Raw genomic sequence first — 17,120 nt, 5'->3', positions numbered from 1 at the left:
GTAAAAAGCATCTGTTCTCGGAAAAATCGATTACTAAAAAAACGAATGATACCGATATACTATCACGCATAAAATCATAATACATACATCAACGGTAGTATTATCTTTCGACATAAATTGTATCCACTCTTCAAAGAATTAATCTAAACGATAGTCTTCTGGAAGTACTGATAATAACCATTTGCGCAATGAGTAATAAAAGGAAAAGTAATATTATCGCTAGACGAAAAATTGATACTTATTAACGCTTTGACAGCAGTTCTCGACCACTGACACGTATAAGTGGCCTTATTCTCTCACTGTCGATCATTATAAATTTATTTAAATCTAAATCTTATGTCTATTACGGTATCTACATTTACAGTTCCTTTTAATCGTATTCCTAGCATCCTCTGTGGGTTAATTACAGTACCAATAACATCTAGTTTTAAATAGAAATCTTACAGACATTTCGATCATTCATAGTAGCATATCAATGAATTATACAAATGATACAATATGAAAATCAAAAATAAATAAGCGATCATATTGTGTACAGTAGACCTATATACCATAGGTAAATTATAATGACATCTTTTTATGTATATGTATATCCAATATTATTTACTGATATGTGATATCGGAAACATGTAGAAAACGTGCGTTTCATGCATATTGCGAAGATTTAACCTTTTCATTAGAATAAATAATTCGCAACAAAGTGAAAGCGATTAAAATTAATATGAAAATGAAACTAACATTTTGAATGGCAACTGTAATATTTAACTGCGATTTACTCGTAGTAAAGACCGAATACACAGCAGTAAGCGTGAAATGTTCGAGCCTCGTACGTAAATGTAGAATAATTGTCCTTTTCAGCGTCCCAGAGAAACCCAATTGACGCTTGTACAGATTGACTTGCCTTCTCTATAATAGCTACATTGACTACAATTTTATGTCTAAAAGTAAAATTCACGATTTTAAACGAAATTGAACGTATTGAATTCTTCTGAAATTAATGGGATGCGTTCAATATCTATGGAACAGTTACGCATAGAAAACAAATCGATCACCTGTCGAAGTTCAATTTTTTAATTTTCTCCCTAATATCTGTAGCCACCGATTCGCAGATTTTTGGACAATCCACAGCATCATAAGAAATATTTTCGAGTTTATTAATCATTATCGTCTTCACGATCTTATCCACCGGATCCACTTTAAAAGGATTATAAGCTTCCAGACGATAGGTGTTCTGATAATTTGGCGTCTAAAAGGATAAGAAAATCTGAAGAAGCCAGAATTATTTAAACATAATTAAATGAAGCAAACAATTATGGCTTTCCAATTGTATATTAGCAAAAAAATAAGAGTAAAATATAATATAAATGTTCCATTTCTAAATATTATTGTTAAGCCGTTTATTATAGTATATCATAATAAGTTAGTCTTCCTTACCTCCCGTTCATTATCCAGATTTTTATCATTCACGTCTAATTGAAGTGACATAATACGCCAAACAATAAATATAAAGAAACATGTACCACATGTATTTAATAAATAATTATTATTTAGAGAATATTTACAGTTATCGAATACATCGAATGTTAAATGACAACGGAAACGTGAATCACCAGTATCTAAACTACTACTGTATATTAAAGTGTTACTTGGAAACCAAAGTACATAAAATTGATTGATCAATTTCTACGCCAAAATAAATCAATAACGATATTTGTAAGTATACTTAACATTTTAAAATGAATACAATATATTTCTTTTAATTCGTGGATATATTTCTTATATAATTGTTAATTTATTTGTATTAATAATAAATAAATTCTTTACATCACTCTTTTAAACGATTCAAAAATACGCCATTCGAGATATTATCGATTCAATGCAATAATCGAACGTTGTAATTTGGATTATCGAAACGGTACGCGTAGTCAAAAGACTAGTTAAGCTGCATCTTTTAACAATGTAACATTTAACATTTTTAAATTCGTGTAAATCGATTAAATATTGTTAATTAGTGAAAAATTAAGTCTTTCGTTAAATTTAAGTCATAATTCATTAAGTGGTGCTGATTAAATAAAAAGTTTATATGTTAGATTCCAGATAGGATGGAAGTCAACTGTGCAAAATCAACGAGTTGTTTCAAAGGTTGGTGAAATATGTTATTACATATAATGGCACTTTATTTGTTTAATACAAAATGAAATAAGATTATGCAAATGTGACTTGTAAACTAATTATTATAAAAATATGTTTTACTCGACTAACTTCTGATTAAATATGAACACATATCGAAAATTAAAATCACGAAATATTTTCTCGTAACGTAATCAATTAATAATAATGTTCGCTGATAATATCTTATAATTTGTCGTGTTTGATTGCATAACCACATTTCGTTTCAATGTTTTGAGACAATATATACAAGATATTAAATAGTACTCAATTATTTATATATATTTATATTTTGTAATAACATACTTAAAACATTTACATACCAAAATAATTAAATAAAATAAATTCTATATGTGGCAGATTGACAATTTTTTGGCATTGTTTTATTTTATCAATTGCACACTTTTGAATTTAAGTAACTTTTTAATTTCAAACCAAATATGTAAAAATTTAATAATATTTTTACTATAAATCTTAACTTTGATTCGTGATAATAATTGAGAGATAAGCGTCTATGCAAATATTTGAACAAATTTATTTAAGGATAGCATATCGAATCTTAATAAAATAAAATCCAACATTTTACTTTTACAATATAAATACATTTTTATAAAAAGAGTAAATAAATTAATAATTAAATAAAATGTGATAAAACTAGAAAAGAACTTAATACAATATAATCACAGAAAAATATACATTCATGCCTAAGACTCAGCATTAAAAAGAAATATAAAACTCTTTAACTTCTTAAGTGCTAAATATAAAACATGAATGTATCTTGAATTTAATAACATTCTACGTTGTTATAATATGGTATCTTAACTTAAATTGCTTTAAATACTAATATTTAAAAGAAAACGTATATGCTACTGCAAGAAATAGTGAATATGTGTGTGTGTATGTGAATGTGTGACTGGAGAGAGCGGAAACGTCCGAACGGTCGAGAATAGCCGAACAGAGAAAAATAATGAGCGGGAAAAACAGAAGAAGATAAAAGGGATCGTGCACGCGTGGAAAGAAAGATATAGTGAACCAGTCCTATGTCAATTGGAACCTTATGTTTTGTTATAATTAAATAATGAACATATTTAATAACAAAATGACTATAATGATACACTTTTCCATACACAAAACTCATTAATTGTCCTATGACAACAATTCAACTTCAGCTTGTATATTTAGTCGTGCTTGTTTCTCATATTTTGTACGAAATTCCTTTGTGGCAAAAATATTTGGAATCTGCACAAAGTTTTGCAGCACCTAAATACCCAATGCACATGTATAAGAATTAATATATATTTAGTTATATATTTCTTTTAAATCATATTATTACCTTCAAACGCAATGCAGTATACATTGGTTCACTAAGAAAAGAATATTCTCCACGTATTTTTTCTCTATATTCTGCATAACTTTCCGAAGAAGAACCTAACACAGCCGTATCCAAATCTAACAAGTAATGACAATCCTCCTCACCAAAGGCATCTCTAATTTGATGTGCTAATGTACTATTTATTGCAGCTACATCAAGAAGTTCACAAACATCTTCCCTTAATTGTGCATCCTATACATAAATGTATATGCATAAAAAAGCTGCTTACAAATTTTACAACTCACAGTTCATAACTGGCAATATTAATTAAATACTATAAAATGATAATTACTGGAGAAATTTCAGCTTCTTCTGCAAATGCATTAAAATGTTCCAAATTCTTGTTTTCACCATCTAAAGCTTTGGGACCATATTCAAAGCTATAACATAATTAGAATTTATGTAACATTACTACTAACTTTTTTTTTTCATAGAGCAAAGCATACTTACTTTTGAAAGAATAAAGCAAGAAGCACAGCTTGAGGATTTTCTAACTTATCTTTAATCTCATAATAACAATTTAACTTCTCACGAAGTGAATCTAAGTTATGATAAGTACGCTTCTCTTCAGAATAAGCCTCCTGTAATTTTGTAAACCATGTATCACAGATTGCACTATCTAAACCTGCAGTTGCTTCTTTCCAACCCTCTTCTATTGATGCCATTTTCTTCTAAAATTACATTACAATTTGCTACAAATTTGATTTTTTTATTTTAATTCATATATATTTACAATTATAATATAAAAATTGTCACTTAAAACTAAGAACAATAATTCCTATAGAAAAACAAAAGATCTGTAGTACGTAAGAAAGGATTTTTGTTTTCTTAATTTTGTCATACTTACGGTATATTAAATGAGCCAAACAATGTGATAGTTTAACTTAGAGGTGAAAAGCAAAAAACTGTTCTTCGTAGAAAATTCTGATTACCGATACATAATGCGTCGCCGCTGCGAACGTCCGCTGACTGAGCGAATTCTATTTGATAAAATGAAGTCCGCTTCCACTTATTGATCGGATTTTGTTCGCGTTTTATCAACGAAATGCAGCGCAACTTACAATTACCATTTCTTATACTCTCGTTTTCTGCAAAGCTTTCAGTTATAATATTTAGAAAACGTAGAGATTTGAACAAAAAGAAATTTCACTTTTTGCTAACAAAATATGATTTATAACTAATGGAACCAATTCTGTCAAAATTGCGACGGTTTTGACTTGTCAGACTGGGTCAGATTTGTCAGATTGTGGATTTCCCTATGTCCAACAAATACAAATTGTTGGTCAACAATTGTAATTGCATACAAATGTTATTTTTACTCTGATTGTTATGTACATTAAATATATTTCTACATGATTTTTAAATTTTTGTTAAGCTATTATAATACAAAATATTCTAGTATCAATGATTTTATATACTTTAAAATTAACCGCCTCCACGGAGGACAGGTAATCTCAGGTAACCTGTTACAGGTTACGTTTGTATTTCGTGGTAGTTTGTAGTTTATAGTACTTAATTTAATGTTTCTGATACAGTTGAAAATTAAGTAACATATATTTTATTAAAATACAAAATAAATGTCTGAAATATAGATTACAGCATTTTATTCATCAAACGAAATGTGTGCCGTAAAAAACATGCATACTCCGAAAATTGTTAATCTCTTGGCTCCCTTCATATTTAACCTTAAAATGATATGAAAGGAAATAAATTCTTGTGCGGATCAAATTTATAATGTTATAAATATGTTGTGAAATTGGTAACTATGACAAGAATGAAAGGTAGAGTAGTAGATCTTACTTATGCAAAGACTTATAGAATCATATTTTGAAGCTATGCATTTTCATAATTTTAATTACAGAAAGGGAAATGGATAAAAATATTATCATATTGTTTTATATACTTTTCATTGGACCTCTATCAATGGCATTATTTTTATATGGATTTTTCCCTTTGATAAATTATGATAATACCATAGCAACTGAAAATGATATTCCAAAATTCATAGAAAATGTGAGGTGAGCCATAAATACTCCATAAGTATAGTTAAAAGGATAAAGGAGTCATTATACTTTTATCATATCATGGAATTAATATTTTAGAAATATTAAATGTTGTTTGTAGAGTAAAGATAGATACATTGTATCAACCTATGGTAAAAAAATTAATCATTATGGTCATTGATGCTTTAAGATGGGATTTTATAACAGGATCAATTGGGAAAGTAGCTATGCCTGTAACAAGTAGTCTTATAGCAAATGCTTCTGCTTGTTTGTTCCAAGCAAAAGTACAACCACCAACTGTCACAATGCCTAGAATAAAGGTGTCATATTTAAATTAAAATAATTTTAACTCTTTATCTTTTTGAGATTATAATATATATAGATATTGATACTTTATGCATACATAGGCAATTACAGCTGGTATTATTCCTAGTTTCATTGATGTAGCCCTAAATTTTGGGAGTAAATCAATTATTGGTGATAGTGTGCTTCTTCAAGCAAAGAGACATGGCTATAAATTAGTATTTTATGGGGATGATACTTGGCTTACATTATTTCCCTCTATATTTGATCGTTATGATGGTACTACATCATTCATTGTAACAGATTTTAATGAGGTACTTTATATTTTCATTGAATTATTATACATGGTTGTATATAATTCAACAAAAAATTTCAAATTTAGGTTGACAATAATGTGACTAGACATTTGCATAGAGAGTTACATAATACTAATGATTGGTCCATAATGAGTCTTCATTATTTAGGACTTGACCATATTGGTCATATTCATGGACCATTTAGTCCACTTATTAAAACTAAACTTAAAGAAATGGATAATGTAATTGCAAAAATTCAATCAAAAGTCCAAGAATGGGTAGGTGTAAAAAATTTCGTTTAATAATACAATTAAAAAAAAAAATAATAATAATTAGTTACCTCCTGTATTTATAAAAATAGTATAAACTTGTTATCTTTAGAATCAAAATAATGACTCTTCTTTGTTTATTATCTGTGGGGATCATGGGATGAAAGATTCTGGAGGTCATGGTGGTTCAACCATATCAGAAACAACTGTACCTTTAATTGCAATTGGTGGAGAATGTATGCAAAATGATAATCATTTTAAAGAAATAGCACAAATTGATATTGCATCCACATTATCTATTATTTTGGGTGTGCCAATACCATTTTCTAATTTAGGAACTGTTTTTCTGGACTCTTTATACAAGTTGCCTATTTCAAAAACATTATTCATACTTTATTATAATGCTAAACAAGTGTTCAACCATTTTCAACAACTGACTGACTACAAGTCTGAGTGTGAGTACACTGATAATGTTGAGTCAGGTAATACAGTTGTTTGAATGATACAATATGCTTGTAGATGCATATCAGAAATATCTAGAAGCAGTAAAACTTCATAATGCTTGGTTAACTACTAAAGACCATCCAAATGACATGACAGATGACATTGTACTTTCTTATAAGATTGCACTTAAAGGAATGAAAGAAGCACTTATAAATAATTTAATAAAATATGATTTCCATATAATAACAGTAGCCATATTCTTCTTATGCCATGTAAGTATTCAAAGTTAGTTTTATAATAAACATTGTGGCATCATTTCTATGTTAAAATTTAATAATTATTTCAGATCTTTTGTATTTTAATGGGGGAAAAAAGTCATACATTGGTTGCATTTAAAAATACTATTTTGTTGATCATTTTAAACACATCCTTATGGATATCAATAAATTTCATTTGGGAATGTGAAAGCATATCATTACTTTATACAAGGAATTTAATTACCATTGCAATAGTATTATTTATAATAACTGTTTTAATTACGAATTGTTATTTACTGGCCAACATTAGTTATTTTAATCCTTTCACAGTTAAGGTAATCAGAATGAAATAATATCTAACAAATTTTTACACATCTTAATAAACTCTTATTTAAAATCTAGAAAATAGAGAATTTGGTAGGAAGGTGGCTATTTCCATTCAGTGTATTTGTACATGCAATTAGCCTTAGTGGTAGTAGCTTTGTGGAAGAAGAACATCAAACTTGGTATTTCTATTGGGTCACTTTTCTTGTACTGTTACTTTATAATGCTGCTACAAAATTATGTTTACATTTGCGATTGTAAGAAAATTTTTGTAACAATATGAATTATTTAATTATAAAAAAGATTTGAACTTTAAATATCAAATTCCAGTTACAGAAACTACAAACAGTATTTGTATGCACAAACTTGTATTAAACTTTTATTACTACTAATTGGACATAGAATTCTTAGGAAAATAAATAGTACTGGGGATAAGTATGCTCATCTTCCTGATATAGCTGGGTTCTTGATGGAACAAGAAAGTATGTTAGGGATGACAATAGTTCTTATTACTGGTAATTAAATAATAAATAATCACTTAAGTTTAGAATTAGTACAAAATGAACACAATTTTAAGTATTTAATGTATCTTCTTAGCTCTTATACTTTTGATATGGCTTGACTTTATGCATGAGGATAAAAAGTATAAACAACTATCATTAATATTTAATATAGTAATCAGTGTATGTATTTACCTTCGTCACATGCATAACAATAATGTGATCAAAATACCATTCTATCCTCAGTTTAGGTAAGATTGTTGTATCTATTAAAGATTTGTGTAAAGATTTTACATAGTCACAGTGAGTTCCTTTGTTGCAGAGGAATATATGAAGTACAAATATTTTGGGTATTACTGGCAATAAACAGTTTAAATTATATTTATCGTTTGGCATTAGTGATCAAATATAATAAGACAGCATTTTTAAAAATTATGTTGTCATGTTTTGTACGAATATGGATTATGATTACTGCAATGCTTCATCAGCCACATAATGTAATACTTTTGCCACTTCAAATAATTTTTAGTAGTGTGATTAGAACAATAATTAAAGATAATAATACAGAACAAGTAAATCCGTTTGTATATGCTTGGATTGGCAATTTATATTATTTTTATCAGGTAACAATTAATTATGAAGAGTTTGTAAAGTTAACATAATTGAATTTTTAATTTAAAATAACTTGTCTTCAGGGAAATTCGAATAGTTTGGCAACTATTGATGTAGCTGCAGGTTATGTTGGCATACAATCATACATACCATTTGTTAATGGGTTATTATTATTAATTAATACTTATTCTGCACCCATTTTAGCATATCTATTGCTTATTTACCATGCGGTATTGCAGAATCCGTATGAGTGAGTAGCTTTGAAGTTTTCATTTTTGCATCAAAATTTGTTTCCATATAATATACTATTATAAAATTGTATGTTTTTTCTAGTACACATGACATTATTACAGAAATTAGTAAAAGGTATATTAAATGGAGATTATTACCAGTAGTTATTTATACAATTATAATCAGTATTCAACGTCATCATTTATTTATATGGTCAGTATTCTCGCCAAAATTATTATATGAAGCTGTACATTTCACTATTATTTGTTTTGTCATACTTGTCATACTTTTTTTGGTTATACTACAGAAAACAATAAATAAACCAAAATATTAGACCCATAATATCTTAAATTAATTAATAAATAAGGGATCGCCGATTGTCTTTTCTTCACATCGGGGTGACCGACGGGCGAACATTTAATTTAATTTAACCAATTCCAGTAATATACTAATCTATAAGTTACGTTAAAAATAAACAGAATTAGGGCAAAGCCACTATGGTAAACATTATGTATGTGCCTACACAGATCGGAAAGTAAAAATGCCTGGACAATTAAGAAGTAGAGCTCATGGGTATCTACAAAAAAGTATTAGATAACTTTTCTGTAGGGCGTCAAATAAAATTAGTAAAAATCAAAAATGAATTTTTAAGAAAAATCGACAGGGGATAGGTGCCTAAATTTTTCAGTAAAAAAATCTTAATTGAAATTAGAGTTGTTCCTCATAGCTACGTCCGACCACTCGCGGAGTTTTTACAGGAATAACTCAAAAGCAAGTGTGCCAACCCCAACACTCCATTACTAACGGAAGTTCGTTGTTAACGGAAGTTCGTTGTTGTTAGGGAATAAGAAGTATTCCTCTCCTTCCAAAAGAAGAAAAGGTTCACGTTGACGGGGTAATGCATTTAAAATAACACGAGAAAAATGTACCTATTCAGTTAAACTTTAATGACCAATTTATTAATATAGACAAATGTTTTAATTACCCACACCTTTTTGCCCTAGGGATTTACCCACCCATTTTCTCCCCGTTTTGGAAAAACTCTAGTTTATTAAAACGTTTATTGTAAATAAAAATATGTTTGTCCTGACTGTTTTCATATTTAAAATGGTATTATACTATAGCTGCTTGAAACATTTAACCCTACGAAATCACACTCCAAACTTTGGAAAATGCAATATTTGGTATTGTATTTTTATGGTACATTAAAATCTGTTCATAAAATGAAGTAGCCTTTCTATATTTACATGTTTAATCATAAACTGAATTGAAGTGCGCAACAAACGACGACATTTCAATTTGTTCACTACAATTTACCAAACTCTGGCAAATATCCTATTAAACAATGTATAAAAAATTATTGTAAATTGAAGTTCTAGTATAAAAGAACGTAAATAATATAAACATGTCGTAAGTAAACTTTATAATGTCGTTCGTCACTAATAAAATAGCAGTGATAACTACTTGTTAATTTTTAATTAAAAATTATATCTGTTGATTAGTATGAAACTAAATGATTCAAGTACAAACTGTATACCTTGTGTTCGACCATCAATAATTCCTCCTACAATTCTAGTAAATTTTCCTACTAATTCTTGCACGGTAAATATTTAAAAATAGACTTGTACAAATTATGATCAACATTATAAAATATTTCAAATCTGAAAAGTTTTATTTTAACAGGTTTGTTTTTCCGCAACGTGTTCCCCATATGCTACCCTGTCTAATTTTCCACGCGCTCCTTACAGTGGTTGTTCATCTTACGTTTTATACTATGATAAATATTGCCCAATTACAACATTACGCAATGTTCGCTCTGGTTTTACCTGTCCTCCCTATAGTAAGATGAATATTTGATAAATATGGTGAAAAAATGATTCTTTTTTTCAACATTTTCGTATGTAATTTCAGTCGCTAATTCCCGTGTATCAAAAAAGAAATCTAAAATATTCTTAACTCGTATAGAAAATATAATACCTGAGCTTCATTTTTGACAAAAAAAGTTTTCAGTTTTAAATTCAATGTATACAATTAGACAGAAAAAAAATTGTAAAAGAATCATTTTTCAATACCGACCGTAGTTGTTGAATTATTTTCTACTTACATCGTTTTGAAAATATAATACATATTTTTACATAATTGAAAATAAAATTTGTTTCGTTTTCAGCATCCAGCACATACAGGTGTTAAGTTGCATTTTCTAGTCAAAACCTTGCTTTTTCCATTACGAAAATTAATATAACTTCGCGTAAATTTATAATGTATTATAATATTATTGTCTTATCCGTATATGAAGTGTATTAAAATGTGTTTTTTAATAAACATTATATTAAGATAATTTTTGAAAAACTATGAATATACATTTTTTGGTCTGCTTATGATGAGATATTTCTGTATGTATATAATAATAACATTTCAACAAATAGCTCAGTGAAAATCAATGAGATTTATATATTAACTTTAATATCCTTTGAGGTTGGTGGCCATTAGTATAAAAAGGACAATAAACATCAAACTAATTTTTAGTAATTTTATTTTGATATATGATACAAATGACACCTATGAAATGCAATATTTAGTTTACCAATCGCGGATAGGCTTTTGTGAGGCAAATGTTAATATCCATGTATTATATGGTCGTTTTTTCCTCTCTACTTGTTTGTGCCTTGGATGGTCTTTACATATTACATATTTTCTATCATTCTTCCATATTATTTGGCAACTTTTACAACGACGATGTAGAACAGTTTTTGTTTTCAAGCCACATGTAAGATTATATGTGGGTACAGATGGTTGAAGCATACCCACTGAACTTATTTTATTTATACCTATAGTTGGCATAGCACATAAATATTGTCTATTGCACATTTGATGCATTGTGCAATTTATGATACTTATTAATGGTTTCACAGACAATATTTTTGGAGCTACAGAATTTATGGTTTGACACACAGTTCTAAGTAATGGAGATATATTCATTGTTCCTGTAAATATATTTTTATAGAATTAATACAAAGTGTGAAGTCCACGAAGTTATTATCAACTTCTGCACTAGATTATATTAAATAATTTATAATAATCGTAGTGAACAATATTAAATGCATAACGAAAACTACATTAACGCAAATTTCGTTTCATTTTTCATTTTAAAAATATATTCTATGCAAACGTAAAATTCGTAGGTTATAAGAACGAAAAGATAGGTTAACTTAAATGATAGAATTAATTTTACTAACCGATAATTGTTGACAACAGTTGAATCTCAAGAATATATGAGTTACGCGAAATGTAAATTGTACAACGTGGTTTAAGCTTAGTCGTAATTAAAAAATTTGATTTATTTTTTAACAAAATCTGCAGTTAGTCAATACTCATCTCGAACAATGAAGATATTAAAGTACTGTACATATGTACTGTTTTGCAAATAAAAAATTATTTGATATATTCACATATTATAAGTCTATTCGGTATATAAAAATTAATTAATTAATTAGGTCAACTGTCACAGCTTAAATAAAAATAACTCGTATCAAAATATAAGTTCACTATTTAGTTGCATAGCGTTCAAAACAAGTTAGTTTCGATCGACGTACGATAAAGATTATTTCTAGTTGGATATTTCAATTTGATCAAGTGGAAAGTTTTGAAACGAAAATAAAATACATTAAATATTTTCACATATTTAAAGAAAAAAAGCATAATTTAAAAGAGATAAAATATAACCTACAAAAGATAAAATATTTCAAAACGAAAAATAAATAATTTCGAACACCTTCTGTTAATTATGATATAATTATCAGTGACGTATCGTTGAAAAGTTATTTTTGATAAGGTTTGATTAACCGATTATTGTAATAATAATTCTTTTGGTTTAGGTTATGTCTTATTTCTCATTTTTTTTATAAAATATTTGTGCGAGTATTATTTTGCATTAATAATATTTTATATTTTATGAAGCTAATAAACGTTAAATTATTAAAATGTTGTTACAAAGGATAAATAGTTTGTTGCAAATTTCTGTAAGTACTTTACATAATAGATAGAAATACTTTAATTAATAATATTAAATGATATTAAATATTATTGTACTGTTTTAAATATTACTAAAAAATATTTTAAACTTCATAGGTTCATGGTCAAATAATAAGTAAGCGATATCTTAATTTTGTACCAGTTGTGGTAGAACAAAGTGGACGAGGTGAACGTGCATATGATATCTATTCACGTCTTTTAAAAGAACGGATTATTTGTCTTATGGGCCCGGTACAAATTAAATTATAATTTGGTTTTTCCATATGCAAAATATAGGTGTTCGGACTTGATAAAATAAAAAAATATATTATTTTATAGATCACGGATAATGTATCCTCTGTAGTAATTGCTCAACTACTATTCCTTCAATCAGAAAGTAGTAAAAATCCAATTCATATGTACATTAATTCGCCTGGTGGCAGTGTAACCGCAGGGCTTGGTATATATGACACCATGCAATATGTTCTTCCTCCAGTTGCAACATGGTGTGTAGGGCAAGCATGTTCAATGGCAAGTTTATTATTAGCTGCTGGGGCAAAAGGTATGCGTCACTCATTGCCCAATGCAAGAATTATGACACATCAACCATCAGGAGGAGTATCTGGTCAAGCTACAGATATACAAATACAAGCTGTAGAAATATTAAAGCTCAAGAAACAAATTAACAATTTATATGTTAAACATACAGGCTTGGAGTTAGAAAAAATAGGTATATAAATTTGTGAAACTATGCTGGTACAACTTTCTTCAACATATTATAATTTTCTAGAACGTTCTATGGAAAGGGATAATTTTATGAGCCCAGCACAAGCAAAGGAATTTGGAATAATAGACAAAGTACTGACACATCCTATGCAAGAAGAAGAAGGAGAAGTTAGCGTTAAATTGACCGATAGTACTCTTGACGTCACTTCGCAACCTTGATATTAGGATTAGGAGACAGGCCTAATTTAAAATTATGAAAATTTATTAAAACATGTATTTATCAATACTTAAAAATAGTAATAAAATATTTTCAAAACAATTACAATCTATATCGTATATGTAACTGCACAGAAGCGCGGTCATTGTGCTTATACTTTGTAAACTTTATGCGTGTATAAAATATGGAACAACGATTTTGTAGATGATAAACATGAATTAGTGTTTTGACAACAAACCATTCAAATCACTGATATTATTCCTCAGGCAAGCACAATATATCACCAAGCATTTCTTGCTATATGATAAGAATATATAATGCTATGATTATAGGAAAGACTGCATAAAGTAGTAATGGAAGACGAGATTTTGTATCAAAACGTATGTATATACAAATTATGAATAATTTTGATTTAAAAATTGGCAGTTACTCGCTTAAAGTATTCTTCTTAAAAATACGTCAAGTTTATAATCCCATTAATAGTCTATTATCACCAAAAATACTTCGTAGAAAGGACGGAATTGTTTACGTGTCTCGATGCTAAACAACGATAAAGCACTTCACATTATGGCGACATTGTATGTCATTGAAAAAACATATTCCCTTAACACCAGCTTTTGCAAAACCAGTTTCATATGTTTTCGAATTGCAAGATCCTTTTGTTAAAATCACTGAGGGCATACTTGAGCATGGGCAAGCATCAATATATCTTTTTTCTCTTTAGGAAATCGAAGTTCCCTGCCAGCTGAACGTGCTGCCTCAAGTTCTCTTTCAGCTAATGCTAATTCCATAGCAACGACACCACCGCCGCTTTCGTGCTCTCTCGCGACCCAATCTAATGCCATTTGGCTCCGCATATCGTCGTCTAAAGCCCGGTGACTGTAATGAGCAACAACTTCTTGTCTGCTGCACTGCCTTTCTCTCATAGCTTTCAAAGATCCATTCCAATGAAGCAATTGGAAGACTGTCATTAACTCTTGAAATTCTAACATTGTTCTTCCGCGATTGCATTCTAACATAAAACGAAATGCACCTATACCTGTGTTTGGATCCTCTTTCTCATCTCCATTTCCCTGTAAATAAAAAGTTTTTGAAAACCTAATACCAGTAGTGCCCACTTACGTGACCACGCTCGGGACCGGCCGCGGTCACTTATGTGGGCATGGTTACTTCTCAGAATTCAACGGAGATAAGGAAAGAGGATAAGTGCGAGTGAGATACAATAGCTAGCAACCGAAATCATATATACAATGTATCGATAACAACACGCTCGATGCTCGAAGCCGCTTGGCTTCAAAGAATTGGTGGGGATAACCGCGGACAGTTAAGTGGGCAAAAGTGCGGTCACTTATGTGGGCACTACTGTACTTATGTTACCAGTAACAATAAGTATACTGAAATACACAAGCAAACATACTTGTGCTTGGTTACCAACGCTGTTAGATGGTGCAGAAGGCTTGGTAAAGCTAGCTCTTGCTTCTGCAACTGCTTTTTCTATAAAATCGTCTGTTATTTTTCTAGCAGGATGCTCATTAAAAACGGAATTCATTAAAGCAATTTTTGCCGCCGATCTACGAGCTTCTGCTTTAGTAGGGCAATTCTGAAAGCTACCAAAACAAGATCCTCCAGGAAGGGTTACATAACAAACATAAGGTGGACTGGTACCAGGAACAGATTCATAAATAACTAAAGCTCCATTTCTTAATTCTGTTCCTCTACTTTGTTTCATTTGCCAGAATTCTTGTAGAGCCTCTACTACATTCACTATAAAGAAAAAGATGATAAGTAGCTTAGAAAAGCCTTAGCCGAATTCAGATGAAAAATTTGATTATACCTCTTCCATAGCCTTGAGTATGCTTTGCAAAGCTATTAACAACAGCTTCTACTGCTTCCTTCAACACTTGTTTATCCCTGGCATCTACCAGTCCACCAGTGATACCCATATTTTCAGGAACACGGGATTTTGTTTTAACTGGCATTATGCCCTGCATCACCTTTCATAAGCTCATGTACATTTACGTCCTGGAAGCATAATCGTTTTAAAGGAACAATCGTCACTTTAACATTTGAAATGCACCTCTTGGCAATATCAGTATCAGAGAAACGTAAAAAATAAAACTAGCATAACTTAAAATAAAAAAGATAAGGTAATTGACAGCGCGTAAATAAAGTTCATCGCTCGATGATGCAATTTAGAAGGAATCACTGATACGATAACAGAAGAGGAAGAATAAAATACGTCGGTGATATTCTACGTACGTAGTTAAAATCAGCGCAATAATGTAAGCGAGGACTGTCTTTCGGAAATGTTCGGTCCGACGGGTCCCGATTGTCGTGCGAGTAACAAGACAGTGCAGCGATTGCTGCGGCACCGAATGCATCAAATGTGAGAAGAAACCCAGGATGCCCACTTGTAGAGACCCGGATGCCCAGGAATTCGCGTAAATTACTCTCCGATCGGCGCACCGAGCGCTACGGAATCAAATTGCAAGATACATATAACGCGTTTAATGGCCCCGGACCGCTGACGATTTCCAGAAAACCAGGGCTGCCTGTGTCGGTCGGGTACCCTGTACCCCGTGTTACTTCAACGCGGACATTGTCACCGAGGCTTGCCAACTGAGCATGATGGTTTTCTACCAAAACCAGTATCGGATTCCTTTTACGTGGAACCCGTGCTTCGATTATACAAGGTGTCCCGATTCTCCTTCCTTCGAAGAAGATTAAAAACAATCATCGTATGAAAGCGAATCTTTCAAATTAAACACAACCCCAACGATTTACAAAATTTTGTTCTCAAGTACCACGTGACGCACGGGAAGAAGAGTAAAGGGAAACAATTAAAAACGTAAATCTTGAAATATTTAGAACTACGTTCCACTATTGGATAATTTTGTCAGTCATTTTTGTAGAAAATTTTCTTATTAAATGAGTACGAAGAACCAGTATTTTGATAGATATGTTTGATCAGATAGACGCAAGATCGAACGTTGTGAGCCCCTTATTTATTGCAAATTATTTCTTTTCACTCTTGTAGAAGTTAAAACTGTGATTGTAACATTTAATTTTTTAAACTACTTCTAACCTAAAATCGATAAATCAAAACAAAATCGTCCACATGATCGAGCAAAAATATTTTGTATTTATTTTAATATATTTCATCAAAAGAAACAGAAACTTTTGGACTATGTTATATTTTTGTTTGATCAATATTATGTTTGAAGGTATGAAAAATGGATATACATAAACGAAGCATTATCATAAGTAAAAGTTACTTTATTAATAATTCTGTTTTATTACAAGAAATCGCTATATTTGTAATTGTAATTATTTCAAATTAGAAGACGTAGTCGTATTTATGTTACTTCTTAAATCATTTGATTTAA

General features: G+C 29.8%; 5 protein-coding genes across 9 annotated transcripts; 2 read left to right on the top strand and 3 right to left on the bottom strand.

The window, feature by feature from the left end:
* Positions 1-728: 728 nt before the first annotated feature.
* On the bottom strand, positions 729-1,485 carry LOC143342046 (dynein light chain Tctex-type 5). Its single transcript, XM_076765528.1, has 3 exons — positions 1,435-1,485; positions 1,053-1,246; positions 729-938 (listed from the first exon to the last, which is right to left on the bottom strand). The coding sequence occupies exons 1-3, from the start codon at positions 1,483-1,485 to the stop codon at positions 773-775; spliced, it is 411 nt and encodes a 136-aa protein (XP_076621643.1). The 3' UTR covers positions 729-772.
* On the bottom strand, positions 1,454-4,928 carry LOC143341832 (uncharacterized). Its single transcript, XM_076765111.1, has 5 exons — positions 4,389-4,928; positions 3,992-4,212; positions 3,834-3,921; positions 3,503-3,733; positions 1,454-3,429 (listed from the first exon to the last, which is right to left on the bottom strand). The coding sequence occupies exons 2-5, from the start codon at positions 4,204-4,206 to the stop codon at positions 3,316-3,318; spliced, it is 648 nt and encodes a 215-aa protein (XP_076621226.1). The 5' UTR covers positions 4,207-4,212; positions 4,389-4,928; the 3' UTR covers positions 1,454-3,315.
* Positions 4,929-4,999: 71 nt separating this feature from the next.
* Pig-g (phosphatidylinositol glycan anchor biosynthesis class G) lies at positions 5,000-9,430 on the top strand. Of its 5 annotated transcripts, none has more exons than XM_076765107.1 (14): positions 5,000-5,322; positions 5,403-5,559; positions 5,666-5,864; positions 5,952-6,161; positions 6,230-6,421; positions 6,525-6,867; positions 6,932-7,128; positions 7,203-7,442; positions 7,516-7,694; positions 7,768-7,952; positions 8,035-8,188; positions 8,260-8,560; positions 8,633-8,799; positions 8,883-9,430. In XM_076765107.1, the coding sequence occupies exons 1-14, from the start codon at positions 5,307-5,309 to the stop codon at positions 9,112-9,114; spliced, it is 2,772 nt and encodes a 923-aa protein (XP_076621222.1). In that variant the 5' UTR covers positions 5,000-5,306; the 3' UTR covers positions 9,115-9,430. The 5 variants fall into 5 exon arrangements, with proteins under 5 accessions (XP_076621222.1, XP_076621223.1, XP_076621224.1 ...); XM_076765108.1 differs by having other exon boundaries at positions 7,203-7,448; positions 7,774-7,952; XM_076765109.1 differs by having other exon boundaries at positions 5,001-5,322; positions 5,735-5,864; positions 7,203-7,448.
* Positions 9,431-11,795: 2,365 nt separating this feature from the next.
* Clpp (Caseinolytic protease proteolytic subunit) lies at positions 11,796-13,836 on the top strand. The gene is made up of 5 exons (XM_076765130.1): positions 11,796-12,247; positions 12,775-12,799; positions 12,909-13,043; positions 13,131-13,521; positions 13,582-13,836. The coding sequence occupies exons 1-5, from the start codon at positions 12,189-12,191 to the stop codon at positions 13,734-13,736; spliced, it is 765 nt and encodes a 254-aa protein (XP_076621245.1). The 5' UTR covers positions 11,796-12,188; the 3' UTR covers positions 13,737-13,836.
* Lft (Limb expression 1 family member lowfat) lies at positions 13,777-16,480 on the bottom strand. Its single transcript, XM_076765129.1, has 4 exons — positions 15,994-16,480; positions 15,569-15,756; positions 15,152-15,498; positions 13,777-14,807 (listed from the first exon to the last, which is right to left on the bottom strand). Exons 2-4 carry the CDS (start codon positions 15,723-15,725, stop codon positions 14,403-14,405), a joined length of 909 nt encoding a protein of 302 aa, XP_076621244.1. The 5' UTR covers positions 15,726-15,756; positions 15,994-16,480; the 3' UTR covers positions 13,777-14,402.
* Positions 16,481-17,120: the final 640 nt, after the last annotated feature.

The sequence above is a fragment of the Colletes latitarsis genome, chromosome 5, assembly GCF_051014445.1.
Source record: "Colletes latitarsis isolate SP2378_abdomen chromosome 5, iyColLati1, whole genome shotgun sequence".
Taxonomy (NCBI): Eukaryota; Metazoa; Arthropoda; class Insecta; order Hymenoptera; family Colletidae; genus Colletes; species Colletes latitarsis.
This window is presented reverse-complemented; position numbering and strand designations above follow the sequence as displayed.

Excerpts from the sequence above, each read along its gene's own strand:
- LOC143342046 (XM_076765528.1), bottom strand. The coding sequence starts at position 1,485 with ATGTCACTTCAATTAGACGTGAATGATAAAAATCTGGATAATGAACGG. Across the intron at positions 1,247-1,434 it reads ATCTGGATAATGAACGGGAG|ACGCCAAATTATCAGAACAC; the intron begins GTAAGGAAGACT and ends TTATCCTTTTAG. Across the intron at positions 939-1,052 it reads AAAAAATTGAACTTCGACAG|ACATAAAATTGTAGTCAATG; the intron begins GTGATCGATTTG and ends TTTTACTTTTAG.
- LOC143341832 (XM_076765111.1), bottom strand. The coding sequence starts at position 4,206 with ATGGCATCAATAGAAGAGGGTTGGAAAGAAGCAACTGCAGGTTTAGAT. Across the intron at positions 3,922-3,991 it reads CTTGCTTTATTCTTTCAAAA|CTTTGAATATGGTCCCAAAG; the intron begins GTAAGTATGCTT and ends ATTATGTTATAG. Across the intron at positions 3,430-3,502 it reads ATACTGCATTGCGTTTGAAG|GTGCTGCAAAACTTTGTGCA; the intron begins GTAATAATATGA and ends TTGGGTATTTAG.
- Pig-g (XM_076765106.1), top strand. Across the intron at positions 5,560-5,665 it reads AAATTCATAGAAAATGTGAG|AGTAAAGATAGATACATTGT; the intron begins GTGAGCCATAAA and ends TGTTGTTTGTAG. Across the intron at positions 5,865-5,951 it reads TCACAATGCCTAGAATAAAG|GCAATTACAGCTGGTATTAT; the intron begins GTGTCATATTTA and ends ATGCATACATAG.
- Lft (XM_076765129.1), bottom strand. The coding sequence starts at position 15,725 with ATGCAGGGCATAATGCCAGTTAAAACAAAATCCCGTGTTCCTGAAAAT. Across the intron at positions 15,499-15,568 it reads TACTCAAGGCTATGGAAGAG|TGAATGTAGTAGAGGCTCTA; the intron begins GTATAATCAAAT and ends TTTTCTTTATAG. Across the intron at positions 14,808-15,151 it reads GCGTTGGTAACCAAGCACAA|GGAAATGGAGATGAGAAAGA; the intron begins GTATGTTTGCTT and ends TTTTATTTACAG.
- Clpp (XM_076765130.1), top strand. The coding sequence starts at position 12,189 with ATGTACTGTTTTGCAAATAAAAAATTATTTGATATATTCACATATTAT. Across the intron at positions 12,248-12,774 it reads ACATATTATAAGTCTATTCG|GATAAATAGTTTGTTGCAAA; the intron begins GTATATAAAAAT and ends GTTGTTACAAAG. Across the intron at positions 13,044-13,130 it reads TTATTTGTCTTATGGGCCCG|ATCACGGATAATGTATCCTC; the intron begins GTACAAATTAAA and ends ATTATTTTATAG.